The sequence below is a fragment of the Lycorma delicatula genome, chromosome 1 (assembly GCF_047948215.1).
Source record: "Lycorma delicatula isolate Av1 chromosome 1, ASM4794821v1, whole genome shotgun sequence".
In the NCBI taxonomy this organism is placed as follows: Eukaryota; Metazoa; Arthropoda; class Insecta; order Hemiptera; family Fulgoridae; genus Lycorma; species Lycorma delicatula.
In genome coordinates this window covers 255,045,808-255,070,804 of record NC_134455.1, presented here as the reverse complement: position 1 = coordinate 255,070,804, position 24,997 = coordinate 255,045,808, and the positions used below count along the sequence as shown (strand labels likewise).

General features: G+C 27.7%; 1 protein-coding gene across 5 annotated transcripts in view; it reads right to left on the bottom strand.

The window, feature by feature from the left end:
• The window catches only part of Oamb (Octopamine receptor in mushroom bodies), a 553,519-nt gene that overhangs the window by 238,885 nt on the left and 289,637 nt on the right, over nt 1–24,997 (bottom strand). For 4 of the 5 annotated variants that reach the window (XM_075375815.1, XM_075375832.1, XM_075375823.1 and 1 more), the window contains one exon: nt 296–2,750. In XM_075375815.1, the coding sequence (XP_075231930.1) occupies nt 296–547 (252 nt within the window). In that variant the 5' untranslated portion in view covers nt 548–2,750. The remainder of the gene's footprint in view (nt 1–295; nt 2,751–24,997) is intronic. The other variant, XM_075375839.1, reaches the window with a different exon arrangement.

The window sequence follows — 24,997 nt, the reverse complement described above, 5'->3', positions numbered from 1 at the left end:
CTTTTTGTTGGTTCTTGACTTGATTTCAAGGTTAAATTTCTTACTGAATTGCGTTTTGACGTCGGAAATACAATATTTATTCTTGAGCTTAGTATAAATATCACAATTTATTTAATTAACTAAAAATAATATAGCTCTTATCTTTGTGATTTCTAATGACTAACACACGAAATTTTGAATGGACAGTAAAAGATTCTTTAGTCGAGGACTTTTTTAAATCGGTAAGAACAAACCTTAATGTTTTATTTTGTTTGAATAATTACTTAAGTAATAAATATAAAATTAATTCTATTACCTTGAATACTTCCCATGTGGCGCTGAACGGAAGAACTGCGACACCGACCATAAGGTCAGCGAGAGCGAGACTAACGACTAAGAAATTGGTGACTGAACGCAACTTCGATGATAGACAGACAGCAGCGATAACAAGGCAGTTGCCAAGAACGACCATGAGATCAATCAGTGCAAGAAATCCCAGGGCGGTCAGCAGTCGAGGATTCCTCCAGTCGACCCCCGCGATCAGGTTAGCGCAGACAGTGCTGTTCATCTCAGTCCATCCATCTTATATGAACTTTGACATTCACTCCGAGTTAAACTATCCTGATCAAATAACTAACTATTTTAATTTCACTGATAGTACACTTTAACGAAATTGTTTCGTGCAAAAAGTTAATAAGTTCTCTTCATTTACAATTGTTCTCTATCTACAGCTACGAGGTTAACTTCAATATGTAACGCTCATTTTTATTTAGAAATAAATAGATGATATTTATCCTCTGTAACAGATCGAAGGGACAATAATTTATTATTCTTATGAAGTTATTTATTGTTATTTTACGAGTTACTTTCAACAAGTTTTAATTCCCTTCGTTTACTGAAATAAAATATTCATTTATTTTTAATATTACGAGTACATTTAAATTATAATAGTGATATTCAATCTCTTCGTAAGAAAGTCCGTATCTTAAAATCCGATAAACACATAAATGGATGATTTACGATTTGACTGAAAGTAATTTACGATTATTCTTTATAAAGATGATCTGAAACACTTAAATATTTTCCTACCTACTTTTAAATATGGAAATAGTAGCAATTTGCTAATTTAGTCTGTTTGTTCCCTGTGTTTTAATTATTGAAGGTTGATATAATTAATTGACATAAATATAAAATTTAAAAAAATAAATTACAAATTAGTAACTTAAAAAAACATATTTCAAATATAAAAATTTGTGTAACTGTACTGATACTGCTTACACTGCTCTTTTTGAAACTGTTACTGCTTTAGTTGCGGGTTTTCGTACTCGAATATTTATTTCTTTGAATTGTCATTTATTATGCAGTTCTATTTTATCCTTCCGTCTGACGACATTTACAATTATATTTTTTTCATTAGTAGGCACAGCTGAACATATAACATTCTTATATATCTCTCGATCATTAGTAAATGAATTTACAAATTACATTTATTCATTCGAATAAAACATCCGAATCTAAAGTTTTCTTACAAATTCCGATCTTTTTAAAATCAAAACTAAAACTAACTCAATAAATTACAATCGTCATTAATATTACGCTAATATAAAGCACTGATCTTAGTTTATTCCTATTATAATAACTTTCAGTTAAAACTATATCAATATATTATCACAAATAAAGACCAGTATATTTTGTATTTTTGTATTCGTATCTACATTTAAACCGATGTTAGTATGCGGCAGGTACATTTCTTTTTATTATCTGTGTCGCTTATACTTCTTATAGATATATAAAATTAACGAGTTTGTCTATCGTATAACAGGTGAGAAAACTTTGAAATTAGATAAAGTATTTGGATTCAACATCGATTATTGTACATGTATTATTATTTATGTAATATTTTAATGTAAATGTCATTTAGTAAAAGTTGATGTATATAAATGGTAATTATTAAGGAAGAAATGCGGAGATGTAAAATTTAGTTAATAAAAATATATATACAGTTGAAGAAATTAGGAGTGAACATAGTTCTGATTGTTTTTCATCTATATCTTCTTCTTAGTGCACATTACTCGTTTAAAATTTCGTATTTCTTTTGAAAAAGTTTACCTCTGTCAGATCGGAAGTATAATCAGATAAAGTAGAACACAATTCATAAAATTGATACGATATAAAATATAAAGAAAAAAAAGGAGTAAAAGTTTAACAAGCTATAAAGAAAATATTTCTCATCCAACAGTACAAAAAACAAAGCATTTGAAGTAAATAGGTCGGTAAGTTTTAGGTATAGAGACAGTTTTTATACATCGAATTGTATTAGAAAAAGAATATTTATATCTATCTAACATGTTTTCGATTAATGTTCTTCTTTTTATAAAAAAAATTGTAACTTTTGCCTATTAATTATTTGTTTAATTTCAGTCGTGAGCAAATTCATAAAAATTACAGCATAATTTTTTAAATAAGTTAATGTTCAGTAATGAAGCCGATTAATAAAATAGTTATCCCCGAATACAGAAGTTTGCTCACTTACGTTACAAAATAATGCGGCTAATAGGACAGCCGGGTGCTTTAAAATTGTTCATCTAGCAAGTAACTCGGTGAATTTCTGATTTATTTCTGACCCCATTCGACAACGATTTCACGATACACAAATTTTAGACTCCATTATAGTAATTAATTTTTTAAAAAACTGAGACATGTAATCGCTGTTTTAAAATCTTGCAGTATAATTTTATTCTTCCATTAGCTTTCGCTAGCTGCCCGCCAACCTGAAAAAAAGAAAGAATTATAATGCATACTATTATCGTTAAAAATAAAATGATTAATTAAATGATCATAAAGAAAATTATTATACATTTAAAGCAGCAATTTCTTCTTAAAATTATTCACTGTATTAAAGTATAGAATCATTTTTTTTTGTATCGAATAAACAACCCTAAAATCTGGAAGCTATCTTTTTCTAATCTCACTTGTTTTAAAATTTGTTCATGTGTATGTAATTTTGTGATTACAGTAATGCGTTTATTTAACATAGTCAACAGATCATCGCAACCTCTAATCAGATAATTTTACAAAACAAAATATAAAGAACAATATGAAAAACAGAGCAAAAAGATCAGAACAATCAATTTTCCCCAGTTAATAGAACAATTAATTAACAGAATAATTGAATACGTAAAATAAAATTGCAAATATATAATAACTAATCCTGAAACTAATTTTCTACTCTAATTCCCAATTGAATTTTAAGAAAAAACTTACATTAAAGTTTTAAAAATAAAATTGAAGCAGTAAAAGTAAATTATTTCAACATCAATTTTATAAGTGTATTTTTTTCTTAGGCATAATGAAAAAAAAAACTTTATATTTGCTTAAAGAATTTGTAAGCGCATTAACTGCCTGCACCTGTATCGTTCTATAATTTTTCATGATAAGCCATTTATCACTACTAATTTTAGTCATTCCATAAAATTCCATCTCAAGATTCAATGCCCAAAAATAACTAACTATTGTTATTACTTGATAAACATTATTCATTAAGTAAAAATGATTACTATTATTAGGTTTTATTTTTTGTGTATTTTATTAAACCTTTAGTGCTCTTTCGTTTTGTACATGATTATTTTATTTTTCTTGTACGCATCAGAATAAGATTCTTTATATATTTAAAAACATAAAAAAAAAATATGTAATTTTACTACCAATAAGGTACACATTATAATAAAATAAAAGGTCTAAAAACAGAGTATGAAAAGTCTATTAATCGAGAGGTTTAACTGAATTTACGTTCTCCAACAGTATAAGGAGATCACAATTTTTGCTCATCCGTCCTTAACAGGTGACAAGGAAAGTTAAATAATAGATCAACATTATAATACTCGCCTAAAAAAAGTCCTCTTCAGGCTGACGTTTCATTGTACACTCCGACTACTCCCATCATTTTCCAATTATTTGCAAAAATTAATGGGTTTTTATTGTTCAGTTTAGTACTTTAAAATATGTGTATCAATTGTTTTAAATTTTAAATTCAAAAGGAACCCTCATTTTAAATACGAAATAAATAAATTTATCGTAAATTTGGAGCAATAAATTTGAAGTGACTGTCAATTTAAAGTTTAGTCACAATAGATGAAGACGAATAAATGGCCATTAGTTAATTTTTAAATGCACGGGTTCTTAAAAAAATAAAAAGTCGGATGACTTTTCGGATGATCATCCCAAACTGCTCGAAATTTCAGATGTCAACTAGACAAAGTAGAAAATGAAACCTTCTTAAAACATTTCATTTTTAGGTAAGAAATTTCTACTTCCTTGTACGAAGTAAAGTAAGAATTATGATCGCGAAAAATTTTGGTTTTCAGATTTCAACGGAAATATCCATTTTAACCATTCATGAATCCATTTTGACTAGTTTCGCGTGACGTCTGTATATACATATGTATCTCGCATAACTAAAAACGATTAGCCGTAGTATATTGAAATTTTGGATTTAGGACTGTTGTAACATCTAGTTGTGGACCTCTCCTTTTGATTGCAATCGACTGAACCAAAAATGTCCAAAAAAGCCCAAAATTTTGATTTTGGACTTTCTCAGCTGTAATAATAAGTCATTGGGAGTTTTACAACGATTATATTAAAATTTTAATTAAAATAAAATGTAAATTAAATAAAAGCTAAAATAAAAAGGTAAATAAAAGCTTATTTTATTATAATTTTTTTTAATTAATATTTTTTACTTAATTTCAATAAAATTTTAATTAATGAAATATTTGGATCTTACAAAGGTAGATACATCGGTTCGAATTAAACTTCATCTGTTTTTTTTTAACTTTTTTTTAATATAAAAATATTGATTTATTAATAATTGCACGTGATTATAAAAAAATAAATAAATACTGTAAATAATTATCCAATAATAACAATTAAAAATAAAATGAAAAAATCCGAAGTTATAAGGGAAATAAAATTTTATGTACTTCTGAAATGTATGTACGTAATTTAATAGGCATTATTACATATGCGAATATACAGATTTGGTGAAACATCACATTATTTAATATTAATTGAAAATTATAATCTAAAATTGTATTACTTTTGAATTTTCTAGTCTTATTTCTGTTTAATTTTATTTAATTATTCTGGAATTTCTGTTAAATTTTATCTACATTAAAGTTAACTACCGAGAGACTGAAAAATAGATTCTTACAAGAACAACATATACACTGAGGCATATATACCCGATCTTTAACAAATTGCAAAAATTCTTATCTTTTAGTTCATTATTCCTCTGACATTGTCGGACAATATTCTCCCTAAGTCGGAGTTGATAATAATTTCGTTTATTTATTTTTTGTTGCCAATCATTTAATCGCTCTTTGGTGTGGTTTAATTCTGCTTATCTTAATTTGTGTACACGTTCTATAGTTTTCAAATTTTCTTTCTCTTTATATTCATCATCCTCTCTTAATCTTTTTATCTTTCCTTATTTTTAATGTTTTCTTCATCTTTATATTTGTCATCTCCTCTCGCAACATTTTCTTCCTGTTTAATTTTTTTAGTTTGCAACATTTTCATTTTTTTATTTAAATATATTGATTATTAATAATAATTAACCTCTGATTGTAAAAAAAATTACAATAAATGACAATTTAAAAATAAAAAGAAAAAAAATCAAAAAAGTTCAAAAGTTATTAGTGAAATAACATTTTATTTACGTTTAATAATTTGTATATTTAATTTAATAGGCGTACAAGGAAGTCATTTGGTGTCCAGATCAGATTTTCTAACGCAGGGGTTGAGAGATTCGGTGCGACTACCGAATATAGAGTTAAGAGCAACAAAATTTAGCAGTTAATTGATAATAGTTCAACGTTTTCCGAAAGATTCACAAACTATTGGAGCGCTTCAGCTGTCGAATAAACGTTGCAAGTCGAGTAAACGTTTAGGTTTTGTAAAATCTTCACATTTTGAGATTAAATATCTCTCACTTCCAAATGCTTGATTCCATCGAACAAAGGAAAAGGTTTCCTAATCGATGGTTCGGTAGAAGAGATCATATTTCTGGCCAACACCGATGGTATTTTATGGTGTCATAAAAAGAAAATCGTTTCTGTAAATTTCATGACTAAGACCATTTATGTGAAATCACAGTAGAAACTGGAGGGTAGAATTATGCCGAATCGGAAATGACCAAGCGAACACAGACAGAAACAAAAAAGGATGTCTGAAAGGCTAGAGATGGAGCCCTAATAAAGATTTACTAACACATGCAATAAAACACATTTTTCAAGTATTTTTAGAAAAATCTTTTTAATTTTATTAAAAAAATTTAGCGTATACAAATGTTATAATATTCTCATCCATCAAAACTCTTTATATATATATATATACTTACATATGAAAATCGATGAAATTTAACTAGATTTGTAAAGACTTGTATGATTTCAATGAAAAGCAGAAAGGGAGATGTGTTTTAGACGATTCAAACAGGTTTTATTATCAGGTTTTTGAAATTATTTGCTGAGATTTGGGACAGGATCACCTAAATTGTTAGGGAATGAATGAATTGTTAGGGGCGAGAAAAAACACATGATTGTGTTATTGGCATGATGTGTGGGCATGATACACATGACTGTGTAGCCCATGAACATTCTTTTATTTTCATCAGGAAACTAAATAACCTAGCAAGTTAAAAGTGATTCCGTAAAACACTTTTATTCTTAATTTTTTTAATATTTTAATCTCAAGTGTACATACTTGTTGATTAGCAAAAAGGTTTGACGTTAAAATGTACATGTTTTTAGAGAGAAAAAATGGTATATAAAATAATTAAAAATCTTTGTTTTTATTTGTTCTTCGTAAATAGCACTTAGTTAATTGAAGGTCAAAAATGTATTTGATTTCACTTAATTTTATAACCTTTTTTCTTATTTACTTCATCATTAAGGAAAGTTATTAATTATTTAATAAAATATTAAGTTAAATCTAAAAAATTAAAACGATTAATTCATATTTAGTACTACTTAAATTATTTTCCAGTAATAAAATCGTCTAATAAAAGTTTCAGAAAAAACTCGACAGCTAAACTAATAATTATTTTTAATTTTCAATGTACGTGATTGCAGCTTGTGCGAACACGTGATTAATTTTCAACCGAGAGGTAGAGTAGAAGACCTTCAGTCGATAGTACTTCAGAATGAACAAAGGATGACAAAGTCAAATACTTTGCCTCTTCGCTTCTGTTACTCGTTTGCCACGGAAGCGAAGAGAAGAGAAACGATACAACAACGACCGCCAGAAACGATACTCTAGCGAAGACTGCTCACTTTGCCGCTCCATTCCTCATTTACAGATAGAATCTCATTTGATTACGTATACGTTTCCTGGCGGAGAATTAATTTTTCATTGTTTTTCCTCAGAGGGTAAACTCTTTAACGTCATTCAGTTAAGTGAGAAAATGTAATATTTTCAGAATTCCTTTCAGCGTTAAAAAAAATAAATTTGTTTATTACTATTATAATACAATATAATCATTAATAGACACGTTTACCTTTTAGTACGCGGTAACCAGTATCTTTGTAGCTTAAGTATTTGGAGCATAAAATACAATACAAAATACAAATTTAATTAATATAAGCTGCTTAATAATACAAATTGTTTTAAACTAAAAATAATTATATTCGTAAAAATCGTGGGAATATTATTTATGAAATATTTTATATAGTGATTTCTTTTGGCTGATTATTCCACTAACAGTAATAAACAAATGCCAATTTATAAATTAAACAATTTTACTCTCGGAGAAATATGCAGTTCGAACAAAAAATCAAAATCGAAGAAATTAAGAAATAAAAAGAGAAAAGAAAAATACTTAATTATTTAAGAATCTTTTTATCTTATTCTTCTTGTCATCCTGATGTTAATTCCAGTATGTTTTTAAAAAATAATTTCTTTGCATATCTGGTAACCAAATAAACTAGAAAATTAGTAAAAAAATTAAATTAGTAAAGTACAGTAACAAATTAATAAATCAGTAACAAATTCCATATTTTATAACAGAATAGTACTTCAATAATATGGAATACTCTTCTAAAAAACACCTCTGAGACTGTAGTATTAATTTTAATGAAAAGCAGAAATGGAGATGTGTTTTAGATGATTAAAATGATTCAGATAGGTTTTATTAACAGGTTTCCGAAAAGCTAAATTATGCTCACATATCTTAAAACAATTTTCATAAATGTAAAATTATATAAGAAGGGTTTAACATCTAAATTTCATCTTCTTTAATCGCAGTTTTGCTGTGTTTATTGGATAAACACAGCAAGTCAAATTATTCACGTGAAACAAGTTCCTCTTAGAACAAGACAAATTAATGTTACCTGAAAGAAGCACACGCATTCGTTATTTTATCTCTTTATTATACTGAAAAAAGAACGGCGAGAGCCCTAAAGATAATTCAGATATTTTGCACTCGCAAAAGATTAGCTAGTCCCGTTCTACGTACCTTAAGCCGATACATTTCTAGTCATGTTATAAATACCCACATTCTCGAAAGAGAGGCACTAAGGGTTTTAATGGAAACTCTTTCCCTCTAGAGCCTCATATTCAATAATTATACTTTTTCTGATGATGAAGATGAAATCATCCCGGGATAGATTTGTAACCAAAGATGCTTTTGAAACGGTTCATGAACATTAATGAAAACAGTCCTCAAGCAGTCATTTTTAGAATAGTACAGATTAATGAGAAAAATGTTATATCTATATCAAATAATAATTAAATCACATAAAGTAATTAAATTTATGAAACAGAGAAATTTTTTTTTTTTTAATCCACTGTTAGGCATTCTTCAGAGGATGAAGATGAATGATTTGTAGCGTGTGTGGAAAATGCCATGCCTGATCGATTCGAACCTGGAACCTTCGGATGAAATGGCGAGACGCTACCACTCGCGCCACGGAGACCGGCCAGAGAAGAAAATATTTATTGTAATCAATCACAACGGACTGGTGAGGAGCGTACAATTATTAGGAAGGCACGTCTGCTGAATATAAATGACCTTCTGGTTATTAATCGTTAAACCCCTAAAATATGTGTATATATACATATTATTTTGTGGTTTATTTGTATATATATATATATATATATATATATATATATATATATATATATATATAATATATATATATATATATATATAAATATGTGTGTGTATTTGTGTAATGCTAATTAACGAAACAGGAGAGCAAAATAAAAGTTGTAATTCTTAAAGATTAGATTAGTTATCACTGTTCTCCAGTTTTAAGTTGTCATTATTCTAATTCTCTTTAGTTTGCTTTATAGTAGACATTTCAGAAATTATAGTGTTTTTTAATCAAATATTTCATCATAATCGTAATAATTACTAAAAATAAACAAAAAATGCCTGTCTTTGGGAGTGAAATAAATAAAAAATTTCTCTGAGTTAGTCGGTTAGGGAAGGCGAATATTGAAAAGAAAATCGTAAGTGTAAAAACGAGAATTAATCAAAAATAAAAATTAGGCTTACCATCATTTATGTAATTCATTTATTTTAATTACTGAAAATGCTGTTTAAATTTAATTTTCACTAAACATAATTCTGAAAAGTATTACTTTTAATGATTTTTATTACTCATTAAAATGATTACTAGAGAGAGGTATTACGAATACATAATGTTGTATTTTCAAACATACAAAATTAAAAAAAAAATCATAGATAAAGGTTAGAAAAAATCCCTAATAACTAATAAAAACTCAAAAAACTTTAGTAAATTAAATTGTAAATATAATAAAATCAAAATTATTGAAGCGATATCGTAAAATTATGTGAACTTCAAACAACATTTTGAAAAGTTTTATATACAGAGAGCAATAATAAAGCATAAATGTGGCCATAATTAGACTAATATTTAGCAGCATATCAGTAGATAATAATTCCCTTAGTTAAAAAATTCATGAACCATTTAAACATTCGTAACCGATAAAGATTATTAAATAATGTAGTTGGTTCAAGTAAAGTAGAATTAAGCCGATCGAATTAGATATTATCCGTGTTCGGATGCTGCCAGTATAATTAATATCTATTAGTTTTTCAAGAGTTTGTTAATGTTTCCAATGTTTATTAATTTCTTCTTTTAGGTTAGCAAGAAATACTAAATTAAAAATAAGTAAATTTAATTTTAAGTATATAAATAATACGGTTGGAAATTTTTATTTAAAAAGTTATATTTGGTTAGGGTTTCACACTTATTTAAGAAAAGTAGACTTTTTTCTTATCGGTTTTAGTTTTTTGCTGAATATAGATAGCAGGAAGAAAATCTCTTTGTGCTCAACCGGCAGTAAGCAGACAGGATTTTGGCAGTACAATCCGATTGTGCGTAATAGAAAGTCGATTCATATCTTCTTTCATCTTATAAACTGAAAGCAGCTGCTTGCGTATCGTAAACTTAAAATATATAACATGATACACCAGAAAATATAAATTTTGGCTATTGTACATAATTAATTATATTATCATGTATTAATAATAAATAGCACGATGACAACAAAAATAATTTGTGTATGTATTCATTTAAAATTATGCACTGAATATGAATTTCGTGGAATAATAAACAGTAAACTTGAATGTTTATGTTATATTTATACTTGCAAATCGCATTTATATAACCTACATAACTTCAGTTATGCAAGTACGTGAAGCTTTGTAAAATAATTATATATTACTGTTCAGGAGTTATGCATAAATAATAATATTGATTATTAATGCATAATGCATTAATATTGATTAAAATTAAGTCACAGTTTTTTTAAAAAAAAAATCGTCTTTTATGTATGTTCGTTGAACCGCACGAGAAAAACTAAGATATATTGATTTTTCTTTTTAAACAAAAATGAAAACGTATAAGAATCTTCAAAATGTTCGGAATGTTTTGCTTCCAAAACTATCAAAAATCTATATATTTCAAAATAAATAGTATAATCTTTAAGATTGTATTATTTGGTTTGTCTTCTAGGGATTATAAAATAACATTGTTGTTTATTTTGCCTATGTTAAAAGGATTAAGAAAAACTTTCTTACATCATAGAAAAAGGACATATATATATATATATATATATATATATATATAATATAGCTACAACGTTTCACAAAACACTCTCAACTTCTTTATTATTTTTCGCTATTAATTCTTGTAACAGTAAAATTATAAAATAGTTATAAAATATTAGAAACTAAGTAGCTTTAAGTATTTGAACACTAAATTAATTAATAATAATATATTTAATTGATAATACTACTTATAAATTTACAGTTCTAGTAGTTTATGTTAAGGGGTTGAGTGATGTACTAGTAAATTAACAGGGTATGTATCAAGAGAGCAGTTTTGGATATATCTGTTCCTCCTAAATGATTGTATCTTAAATAATGAAATAATAAATAAACGTATAAAAGCCATGAATATAACTCATATGAACACTATTAAATTTGAAAAATAAGTATGATAAATAAATTTAGAACTCATAAAACACTATATAATCGAACATTTAAAGAATTTCTGATTGCATCATAACGAACTTAAACCCTCTACACCGCCGCCCAAAAAGAAATTGAATAGTAGCTCCGATGAGATCTGCTGGAATCACGGTTTCCCAAAATTAGAGGTTTAGTATTAAATAATTTTATTAAAAGAACTTTTCTATTCCCTTTTGATTAACTCAGTCATCTAATTATTGTCCTGAAATCAAATTCCGTATACTTAACAGTACAAACCATTAAAACAATGTGTAGTGGGAAAAGAAAATTAAAGTTGAATGTTCATGAATTGTAGCTGAAAAATTCTGAATCGGAAATAATAAAGACTATAAAACAAATCCTGAACAAATTTTACATCCTAAAAGGAAGTAAAAACAGTATTTAATGAAAAGCTATTGTTGAAATCGCTCTAATATCTTTCTAATACTAATTTATTTTTTAATATAAAAACCCGTCAATTAATTTCAATCTTATAAAAATTAAATTTTCATACTTTTCATAAAAGGAATGAATATACATTATTTAGAAACTTATTTAAAATTCTTAATATAGGCTTCTACGCTTCAGAGGATTTATTGAAATTTGTTTTATGCCAGTATATGAGTTTTTTTTTTATTTCTATAAAGAAAAAGTATATATTCCATCCTTTAATCACTGATTAATCTAAATTTTAAAATTTTCGATACAAACCTTTTAAACCCGTGTTTAGATCGACTTCTTTTACGTTTACGGTGACGTTAAAAAAAAGTAATATACAATAATTCAACTCTGATTTCCAGATCTCCACATTACAAATGAAATTAAAGATAATATTTTAGTCTGAAAGATTTTTCGGAGAAGATGATGTAAAGGAATTACTTCTAATATTTTGGTTCACAAAAATCAATTGTTCAGATGTCAGGCGATTCTATCAAACGATTTTAGAAGATTTTACAGAAGATGGAGCAGATGTCAGCAGCATTAACAGTTTAAAAACTGTTTCAATGTTTAATGCTTTTTCATTGTATTGAATATTTTAATATAAAATATTTTTTTTGATTCCTTTTCAAAATGTTATCTTTAAATTATGATCTATTAAACAATGTATTGTTTAATATTGGTTTTATTTTTGTATCTTGATGTGAGCCGTAATACAGTGATAGATAAGTAAAGGTTAAAAAATTATTTTACTTTAAGAAAAGGAGAATACTATTATTTTATTGATTTCCTGGTTAAAATATGAGGAAATTATTATTATTATTTTTTTTTTAAAGGCGTTATTGTAAAAAGGTTAAAGGTAAAGGTTAAAAAATTATTTTACTTTAAGAAAAGGAGAATACTATTATTTTATTGATTTCCTGGTTAAAATATGAGGAAATTATTATTATTATTTTTTTTTTAAAGGCGTTATTGTAAAATGTAAAATAAATTTAATTATTACAAGATTAGTTTTATAACAATACTGTGATTCAAGCAGATCACTAAGAAAAAATTTTACCCAAAAACTGGTGAATAATTTATAAACCTTGAGCATTCAAATTTAAGGGTTCACGCATTCATACTCAAGGGTTTGACGATTGTTAATAATAATATTTATAAGTTTTTAAGATAGCTACCGTATGACGATGAAGAATGTCGTTTAATCCAAGTAAAGTTGATTTGGACTTAAACACCCACGTTATGATCGCCTAGTTCATTTATTTTCATTGATCACTGGTACAACTTGAGTCATCCTTCTTTGTTGGAGTCTGGTATTTGTTGTTGTATGGCAACAAATAAGTTTAAAAAGACCAATAATTTTTATCTGCATGATATGCAAATTAAACATTAAATAATTATTTTCTTGAATGAAAATTAATTATTAGCTTGTAAACATGTTTCACAATTATTTTCACCGGTTAAAATACAAATTCAGTTTAAAGATTTCTTTCTTCACTGAAATTAATTGAAGGTAGTTATTCACAAGAAATTCTGTCCTCGGTTATATTCCAGCGACCGATGTGCATCAGTCAACTTGAACATTTTATATGAACGTATATTTGTTCAGTTTTAAATTTCTACATGTGTAAAGAACACGTGTAGACTCTTACTATGAACTAACTTATTAATAATCTTATTAACTTACGAATCCATACCTGTAAAGAACAAGTTAATAAACTTATAATAAAAAAAAAAACGTATTCATGCATACGTGTATACAAATATAAAATAGTATGTGTCATTTTGTGTGCGCATATGAAACAATGAGGCATAACAGTGCGATTCCTTGTAAGCAGATTATACAAAAGGAAAACAGAGATGAGAGCAGGAATCGCTGGAGAAGGTGCTGACTGGGCTCGTTCTCGCTGCACATCTATTCCAGGATTATTGATCCCTCTGGAATTTCCGTATGACTATTGTCCTGATTTTATTTTACTTCTTTTCTCACAAAATAATACCAAAATTATAACATTATTATTACATCATAATTATTTTAATTCTCTAAGGAATTAAAAATACGTAAAAATTACGGTTTAGCGTTAGAAGAACTTGTATTTTTCAAGAACGAGAAAAATATTAAAACTGAATCATTAACTAAGAAATTTGTTTTGTTTTTAATCATCCTGTACGAATAATTTACATAATTACAGTTTATTTTTATTGAATATTGACTTAAATAGTTTTTTAATCATAATCAGGATTAAACAAATGTTAAAATTAAAATTAAAAAGTACTGTAGATGCAGTGCATAACAAAGTAATATTTTTTTTTTACCGATTTATTATTTACAAAAAAAATCTTTACTCACTGTTCACTGTTGATGAGTGTTACACTTTTATGGAAATTAGGTTTAAGTAGTTTAAAGAGGATGTACGCTATTAAAAGTCATACGTAAAACTAAAGTATATGTAAAGTCATATGAATGCTGTTAAAAGTCATTAAAACGATAAAAAAGTCATACTTTAATTATGATTTTTATTTCCTAGCAGTTCGTTGCTTTTAACAAAAAAAGAGTTACTAATATTTTTAGTATAGTAATTCTGTAAGTTCTGTAATGGAGTTTTGTTTTTAATTAACTTATATGTGCTAACGTATCGATACGCTAATATTATTAAAAGTAAATTAATCAGTTATCATTCAATAAGTTTTACTTAAAATGAGATAACTTTTGAATAAAACTATATTTTGCGTTTTATTAGTCTCATTAAAATCTTGAATTTTTATTAAAAGCATTTGCTTTGTAGATATTAATGAGAAATCTAAAAAGTTTCAGTTTCATTAACACTCTGGTTTCGGTCATATAAGGGAAATATTATTTACTAGTTAGATAGAGTTTGTTGGTACAAAGAGGTCACAAACGGGATTATTTAGTACACTGTTTTTACACTGTAATGCTGTTTCAGAGCGAGAGTAAATTGAATTATGTTTTTTACTTTGACAATTACAATCTTGTTACATAAAAACGAGGGAAACTTTTGACAATACACAATATTATTTTCCGTCGACTACCGAGTGCATGCTGAGTAATTAAAAATTTGGATCGAATCTGTAGACAGCCTTCAATGAAAATGTTTTCTATATTATGATACAAAAACGTTCATTAATGTTGTTTAAATCATTAGTATTATTACTTTTCTTTTAGAAACTTAATTAAGGGGAACTTATTACGATAAAATTGATGTGTTTCTCTTATGATTATATTTATGCTATAAATTGTTATGAATACCATTAATTTTTTGACGTAGCGTTTCACAAAATTTTAGATGTTATTTAAATTTTCTTCTGAAGTACCTTGTATTATGGATTAAATTTCATAATTATACTAATACACTAAGAGAATTAAAAATACAATTAAATCTCCCTCTCTCTCTCTCTGTATATATACATATATATATATATATATATATATATAAATTGTGTGATAAGTAAATTGAGAAAGTTAAAATTTTCATCTCCATACATAGTAGAAAATTAAATAAAATATTACTCGAGATGAAATATAAAACAATTGTTTTTTAATAGAATCATTATTGAAAATAAACGGTTATATTAGTACAACATTGAACTATTCAAATGTGTTTTCACGTACGTTTTAACAGTCCGAGGTTGATAAATGTGCTGAATAAATTAAGATTTTTAAGAACAAACAAAATCAAAGGATGGGTAAAAAATACAGTATAGACAGCACTGATGAAAATTTGTGTAAGCCCAGTGGATGACGAGCTCAAACAACTGTTCATTTACAGCCATGTTCAATTACTTCAACTTCCACTGCTTTTTAGTTATAATTGTACTATGATCCTGTCACGCTTGAATCGCTTTCGTTATTCGAAATAAAGATACTTTATTTTCAATGGTCTCGTAGAAATATCATTTAAAAGCCAATACGGGCTAAAACTCTTTTGTTAATAATATTTGTACCAGTGTATGCTGCTGCTGTTAACAACAGATAAAAATAAAAAAATAAAAAATTCTTTTAAGGTCTTTTAATAATTAGTAGCAAATTTAATACTTATTAAAGTTTTTTATTAATCGATTTAAATATTTCATTTATTGATATAATATGAGTTGACCTACTATATATAGAATGAAGCTTGGAATGCATCGAATCTATCTAAGAATTAGGAAAAAGAAACAATGTAATAAAAGTATACATCTGAAGTTTACTTTTTCAGAATGAGTTTTCTTACCTGGAATCTACAGGAAAGAGTTAAACAGTGTTAGGCCTACTAACCAGCTTAATCTGATTTGGCTAATAGCGAACCTGACTGTTCCAGAAAGATATTCTATAAGTTAGAAGTGAAAGAGTACTGCTTTGTAGAAATCACAATTCATAGTGTAGCACAATTTATTTTCAAAAATGGGTTCCACCATAAGAAAAAATAAAACTATTGTACAGAAAAAGAAATGGTTCGGTGACCTCTTCTGCCATCAAACCCTAATAAAAAACTGATGTACTGGAATACTCCAACATTTTTATTTTTCAAGATGTGTTCCACATTAAAAATTTTAAAATGAAACAGGGGAAAAAGAGGTGCACTCTTTAATTTCCGGATAAAATTTATGCTCCGAAATTCCCTTAATACAAGTTTTAATTTGTGATATTCAGGCTTAACTTTGGTAAAAATGTGTTTTACCTTCAGAAAGAAAGTTATCAAAAAAAAGAAATAACTGATTTAGACCTTCATGCTTCTTAAAGTTTTATGTCTTTCTAGTCAAACTCAATTCACAAATATTGAAATATTATGGTGTAAGAACAATTTTTTTCTAAAATTTATTTTACGTTCAGGAAATATTTTAAATCTGTGTTCTGCTTAAATTAAAAAGACAGTGTAAAAAAGAATTTAAAGACCTATTTCTCTTTATGCTCTTAGGTTTCCCCTAGTTTCTAATTAACAAATACAGTGATAGAGTAAAATGCTATCGATTGTTTTTCCTACTTTGGGTTTCACCAGAAGTTCTTTAAAAATAACAAGGTAAAAACTGAATGAGACATAATTAATGGAGAAAGTAGGATATATGAAAATTCAGAAATCTATCCGATTCTATGACTTGTTTGCTCTTCTTTAGATTAACTGCGGATGCCATTTGGTTACTTCTCTTTTCTTTGATTCAATGAAAAACGTTGATAATTACGCCACATAGTTTTACTGTTTCTCGTGAAAAACGATAACTGATAATAAGTCCATGAAAGGATTTAAGAGATGTTGAAACGGGGTGTCAAATGTTTTTCAGTGTATCTAGTGTAAAATATTTTTATTTTAACAAGAAAAGCTTCTATGAAGTGAAGGAGTTCATTCATCTTCTTTCAAGGTTTACAAATTCAGACCAAGTCGCAAAAGAGCTTCATTCAAAATTTTAGACCAATAATTTTCTCATTTATATATTTTAAAAATTATGTAATCTCTCGCTTATAAATAATCATTTAGTAGAAATTAACATACTTTGTCATCAACAGTGTGGATTACAACCGGAAAGGTCAACTTTTAACTCTAAATTTCTTGATCAGTAATGAATATGATAAAGCCGTTAGTTTGTTACTTCCTTGTACAAATAAAGGAAGTATTGTATCGCGAAAAATTTCAATTTTCAGGTTTCAACGGAAGTTTCAATTTTGACCATCCCTGAATCCATTTTGAATAGTTTTGTCATGATGTCTGTACATACGTACGTATGTATCTCATAACTAAAAAACGATTAGCCGTAAGATGTTGAAATTTTGGATTTAAGACTATTGTAACATCTAGTTGTGCACTTTCCCTTTTGATTGCAATCGACTGAACCAAAAGTGTCCAAAAAACCCAAAATCCAAAAATATATAGATTTTGGACTTTTTCTTAACTGCAGTAATAAGCCTTCAGTGAGAGCTTTTCAACGATATATCATAAGTAGTACTTATTTTCATTGGTTCTAGAGAAACGTTAATTAATGAAATATTTGGATCTTATAAGGGAAAGGCACATCGGTTCGAATCAGGTTTCATCTCCCTTTTTTAACGTTTTTTTTTTTTTTTATTTAAATATATTGATTTATTAATAATAATTAACCTCTCACTGTAAAAAAAAAAAAAAAAAAACAATAAATAATAGTTCAGTAATAACAAAAAAAAGACAAATATATGAAAAAATATCAGAATTTATTAATGAAATAGACTTTTACAAAATTTTCCAAAAATGAAATTTTTGTATTTTTCATTTACAAAAAATGTGTATATATAATTTAATAGGCGTACAAGAAAGTCATGTGGTCCCCAGATCAGATTTTTTGATTTAAGCAAGGAATTTGATAACTAGTATAATTTTAACATCTAAATTTTAGCTTTACGACTATGAGGTTAGAACCTTTGAAGTCTTATTTGGCTATTAGAAAAAAAAAATATTGAGCTCAAGTTTACCTTATGAGTCAAAAATGAACAAGAATTTTATTTCAAGTATAATGTTACTCGGAGGAAACTTTATCGTGGGATTACGTCTATTTGTTGTGATTATCTATGAAGTTCCTAATGATGTTAGATTACTCATTTACGTTTTTTTGCTAGTGACGAGAATTTCTTGATTTCATTAAGTAATAATGAGATTGTAATGAAGGGAATGAAGCTGCTATTTTTAAAATAGTTCAGTGAGCTAAAATTTATTAAACTGTGTATAAATTTGTCTAAATTAATTTACATGCATTTTAAAATCCATAATTAAACTACTTGCCATGATTTTAATTTTATGGGGCAGAGATTCTTTGGATTACCACAAAACAAAGATGTTAGGTGTTCCTGTGAATAAATTCTTATCATTATATCACAGAGAAGCGCAGTTAATAAAGAAGAAGATTAACAACTGTTATTCGTACTATACCGCAATTGTACGTCATTATTCAGCTTAAGCCATTTTAGCTATCCTATCGTAAGGCCCACTTCCTGGCCCTATGAGTCCACACATTCTATCGACTGGTAGCAGAATCCATGCTTTGGTCCTACCTCTATTTAATGTAACTCTACCTTGAAACTGTAGTCAGATTTTGAACACGGATTAGCGACTGATCGTACAGGTGAGGCATACCTCCCCAAATTATATTTCTACACAAGTGGAGGGCTTTAGATGCTAGCTATTCAAGTATAACTCCTGATAAGAGGAATAACAGTAAAAAATCAGTGTGAAATTTTATTGTGAAAATAAAAACGGAATCTATAATAAAGATAGTAGCAGTAATGCACATGAACCTCTCAAGATAATTTAGATTAATAATAACAAATAGAGTTCTAAATAAGCAATGCTGTTTAAAACTACAAAGGATGCAAATAAAAGAACTTTTTAGATATTTGTATGACAAAATTCAACGATGGTAGAACAATAAGAACGCTACATCAGAGCGTAACGTGTCTACAATAAAAAGCTGAAGATTTTAAAACATTACTTTTGGCTTTTTATTTAAAGAGGTTTATTCAGGCTTCGACAACATTGTTACATTCTAATGTGATAATTCCCTTATGACAAACGATTAATGAACTTCAAACTGAGTCGAATAAAGACACTTTTTTTAAAAGGCTGGCTTAGTCTTCAGTTAAATGCCTACCTTGAATTAAACGCAGTTTCCCTTTTGAATTTCACTTATTTGTTATTTTTATGTACTAAATGGAAATTAATTAGTGTTATTTTTTAATAACCACAAAACAGTGCTTGAATTTCTTTTCTTCAAATCTATTTAATTTTAAAGAGAATTTTCAAGAAAAATGAAAGTAAAAATAATAACTGACGACCGATAATAGTGCAATGGTGGCGTCTTCGTTTTTCATACAGAATTTTCTGGTTTGAATCCCGGTTGAGTTGGGATTTTTCATCCGCTATAAGTATTTCGTATAATATTCCCTCACATACAAATACTATAAACAATATTTGAATGAAAATATTTTTTGTATATTTCATTTTTATATATATTTTTTTGTAATTAGATTTCTGACCTGAAAAATTACTGTGAAAAAAATTACTCAAAAAAATACAATAAATTACCTACTCTAAATAATCAAAGGTATTTCAATAATTATGAGATATAAATGAAAACCATCTACTTGTTAATCCGGCAGTAAAAATTCAATAGAAGTCCACCCGCAGCTTGTAGAAAAACTTCAGCTAGTTTTATACCTCTTGCAGCTAATATTTTTTGAGGGTAACAGTGTAAGAAGTATAGCAAAAACACGTTTTAAAAAACAGCGCGATAAGCGTACATTTACCATTCTTACAAAAGTCTAAATGTAGTCATGAAAATTTTGTTTCAAGATTACATATCACAAATTTTAAACTTAACGAAAATGAAGTTCACCGAATGATAAACATAAGTTACCGTAAAACACAGATCACCTTTCGGTAAGACAACTTTCTTTGGACTGTTATAAAAAGTAAAACGTCTAGAAGAGAAGTAATGGTTCAAAATATGCGGAAGTAACGGTAATATTCACTCGGTGGTGAATAATTAATATGAAATTAACATATTAATTCCATATTAATGAACGTAACCTATTAATGTTACTAAAATTTCATATACAACTTTTAGTTCAAGTTTTTTGTTTCCTTCTTTTCTATTTTATATTTCAAAAATTATCTTCAGTTTGTTATGAAAGCTGTTTTAATATAAAATTTCTATTTACTTACTTTGAGATTGTACGTAAATATGCTGTATTTATAATTATTGTCTTTTGGTTGATAAGTATTTTAAGTTATCTGATTTGTTAATTATTTATTGGCTATCAATTTAAAAAGTTAAAAAAAACACAACTTAAACTAAATAATATATATGAATATATTAAACATGCATTAAATAAAATACACATTGACAGACCAACAGAGCTTAAAGAGAGAGAAAAAAATTAAATTAAAGAATATATAACAATAAAGAAAATTGGCACACAAACGTCAAGACAATATCTACATTGATACAGCTACATAAGATAAAGTGTGAGAATTTATTTTTTTGTTGGGAAAGGTATGCATTTATTTATTTTATAGTTAAATAATAACATTATAGATTACATAACAAGTATAAATTTAGAGTTATTTGAAAAGGGACATTACAATTGTTAATAAGGATGATTAATAAACGGGCAGGACTTAGCAAGATAAACTATGAGAGTTGTAACTACATAATAGAAATTGAAGAATGTACTCGTACATACTGTATATTCACGCATGGTAAGAACGTACCTAATAACTTGCAGGAAAATACTTTAAACTAAGGAAATGAAAAATTTAATAAAACAGAAATAAAAATTATTACAAAAAATTATTGCAAAAAGCATCGACTGATACCATTTGTAGTTTTTTTTCGATATGAGTATCTTTTCGTAATCAGAGGGAAGGACTTCTGTTAATAAACTGCTGTTGTTTAACAAAAAAACAAATTTTTGCAATTTTACTTCTAAAATTAAATAATTAAAAGATCAAAAAGGATTTTAAAGATCCAAACGATTAGAAAAAAAAATTCTAATGATGCAGATGTAAACTGAGTAATTTTCCAATAGGAAGCCGCTACTAAATAAATGTAGCAATAATTTTATTCCTGAAAAATATTATTCAGAAAATAATCCTGCTCGATTTGTTTAAGCGGGTTGAAAAGAAAGCACTTTGTATCGATTTACTGAAGCTCTATTGCTTTGCTTTATAATACTGTAGGGAAGAACGTGTAAGTAAAACGTAGAACGTAGAAAAGTTGGCAAATGGGTTGTGTATATCTTCCTGTGTACAAGTAAAGTTAATTCTATTTGAGTTTACTCGATCTTTTACAGAAAAATTATTCGTTTTGAATTCAGAAGAATGTTTGGAGTCATGGAACAATTGAAAGATGAAAATGAGGCTATCGTACTTTTGCAATTGTGTAATATGTTACGTAATCTTAGGAGATATGTTCGCAGATCAAAATATTTTACGAACTGCATGCCGGTGTCCATGAACTTGCACTAAAAACGGATTTTATAAATTTAAGAAGTTATAGAAAGATACCTTCCTCACCAGATGAATCTGCTTTCCCCTAAAATAGTGTTTATTTTAGTAGGTAGAAAATTCTGTTATTGAAAAAATTGCCGAGTAAAAAATTAATAAAGATACAAGGAGCGAATTATGTCTAAAAAGTGTGTGTCCATTCCGTATTAGATAATAATTTGATTACGGTGACCCAGATTAACTGTTACAGTGAACGAAAATCTTTTCTCGCGCAGGAAAAACGATGCCGGGTGAGTCTGCCTCAGAATTGGATGTTCGGGGGATTTTTAGAAAGAATAAAGAGTGTTTTTAGGCGCGTAGAAATCATTGCCTACAAAACTTTTCTGCTGATCATTTAGCAACATATGAAACACAGAGGCCATGATTATTTCCCATCGATGTAGGGCATACCGGGATAATAAGTTTACCGAACAAAGACAGATATGGAAATTTTTGTCGACGTTGTAACCGGTGATAATAAGGAAATGATATAAAACACCAGTAAACGCAACTAAACATCTCAATAAATTGGAGTGATGAACAAGCACAGTATTTGTAAACTTTCTACAACTGACTTTATGTGGCGGCACCGATATTGCGATGACGATTTATTTAAACAAATACTGGCAGACATAACAGCGTATCAGCCTCCACAATAAAGAGAAACGGTGATAATTACTTTGGTTTATACATTTATAAACAAATAAATGAAATAACAAGATCTAAAATGTAAAAGTAAGGTCAAAGGAAAATACTTCATTTCTTCATAGAAAACAGGAGAGATCCTAACAAAATAGTTACTGTCATGGGTCGATGAGGGTTTAGTAAATATTACGTTTACAATATTCATTTAAATTCTAAGAACTAATTCTATAATAATAGTCGGTAGATTGAGATAATCGCACTAGATGATTTAAGTTTAATCCTGTCTAAAATAGTTTAATTTGAGTCAACTCTAATTTTTAAAGTGTAATTTTATAAACCGTCCTTTTCCCTTCTTTTTATCTAATTACTTAGAAAATTAAATTATTATCTTTCCAATTACAGTTTAATAATCTAATTTAATTCTTGCTAATATTTATATATTATCGATTAAGAATACATTTCATGTAGAACAAGGTTTGAAAAGCTCGATTTTAAATAATCTCGGTTATTAAAATACCATCAGGAAAGTAAATCTTTTTGTTAACGTTTGCATCGTTATTTTTCTGTGAATGAAGGGATTGTATTCATTTTTAAGAGATGGGGAGATTTCCAGCCGTTTTAATAGAAATTCTTTTCCTTTCTTAATCCTTTATCCATCCCGTTGTCGGTTGAAATTATAAATATATGAACGTTGTGTAATAATGCTAAAATCATGACTCTGAAAAAATCTCAGTCTTTTATAAGAGCCGAAATAACTATTTATGTAAATCATATTGAAACCGATCTCTGAAAAAGGTTTTAAAAATACTTAGTGGCAGTTACAACTGCATACTTAAATGAAATTAAATATTAATTTTTTTTTGTATTCCCTTAAAGTTTTGTAAGTTGAAAACCAACGCAGAAAAAAACCACGTTCTAATAGGGTGCAAAACTATTTTGTTTCATCGAATAATTTAAAAAATATACATTTTTAAAGAAAAAAAATTAAGTGACGCATACTGATAATTACAACAATACTTTTTTAAATTATATTTCGGAAATACATATGAATTTTGTTTTTTGCCACAAGGTTTAATTTACGATCTGTTCCAATTTACCGGAATCGTAAATAGATTTAAATAAAAAAAAAATTACATGCAATAAATGTTTCCTATGAAATCTCTCGAAGAACTGTATATATATATATATATCTTATACGGTATACGTAAATATATAATAAACATTAATAAGTATATACAAACATTAGTCCAAGAAACACCGATAAAATTCAGAACATAAAAACCAAATAAAACACACAAAAAATATGTAGTAGTCTTATTATGACAAAAAAACAACTAATCAAAACAACTAAAGCGTAGAAACAGTAATGTAGTGAAACACATAAAAGAACCGACAAATGTAAGTGGCGAAACGGAATGAACAATTTTGACGATGCACAAACCATAGGTTAACTGATTCACCTCAAATCTCGGAGAACTTACAGATGTGCAGTCACTTTAGGCGCCTTACTGTCCTCAAGTAAGGTGGAGTCCAATAACAGTGGTGTCCTCGCTGTTATCCATGAATCGGTTCACATAACTGTTCAGTCTCGTTTTGTATCTTGTACAGAATTGACGTATCTCCTGTCAAACGGTTGGCGATCCCAGATAATCGTATATTTCAGTGTTTTTCGTACACCACGGCGCTTCTGTTATATCTTTAAACGGTTTGTTCTGAAATCGTTGTAGACTTCGATGTTACTCTGACTTGTATTCAACAGTTGGATTCCGTAGGTCCGTATTGGTTTCAGGACCTGTGAGTACATCAGTTGTTTGTTAGGTAATGATGGTTGCGACCCGCTGCCTAAAAACCAGTACATCTCCTTAGACTTAATGTTAAGCTGCGTCTTTTTCTCCTTGACATGAATTCTCCACGTCAGATGGCGATCCACATGCAGTCCTAAATAACGCAAGCTGTTAGCATGCGGGATGAAAACGACTTTAAGTTGAACTCGCGAGCAGTTATTCCTGTTGTACAAACGTAAATGTGCAGACTTGTAACCTTCATCTTCCATGTAGCTAGCCATTCGTTAATTAGATTCAGCATATTGCAGTTTAGCTCAGTTTAACCCGTTGAGATTTTTTCGTTTCTTTATAATTGTTTGTTCCATTTATTTTGGAGCTCTGAATAATTGATTATTAAAATAACATCAATTACAATAGAAACTATAATTGGCAATATCCCTTCCCATAAAAATTACTTTAAAAGGTTATATTTTAAATTACATTTCTGAATAACAAAGTATTGATGTAACAGTTATAAGCAACAGCTCTCATTATTAGATTGTCAAAATACTCATTTCTATTTCTAGCTAAAATCTAAAAGTTTTGTTTTGATTCGGAGTATATTATTTCAG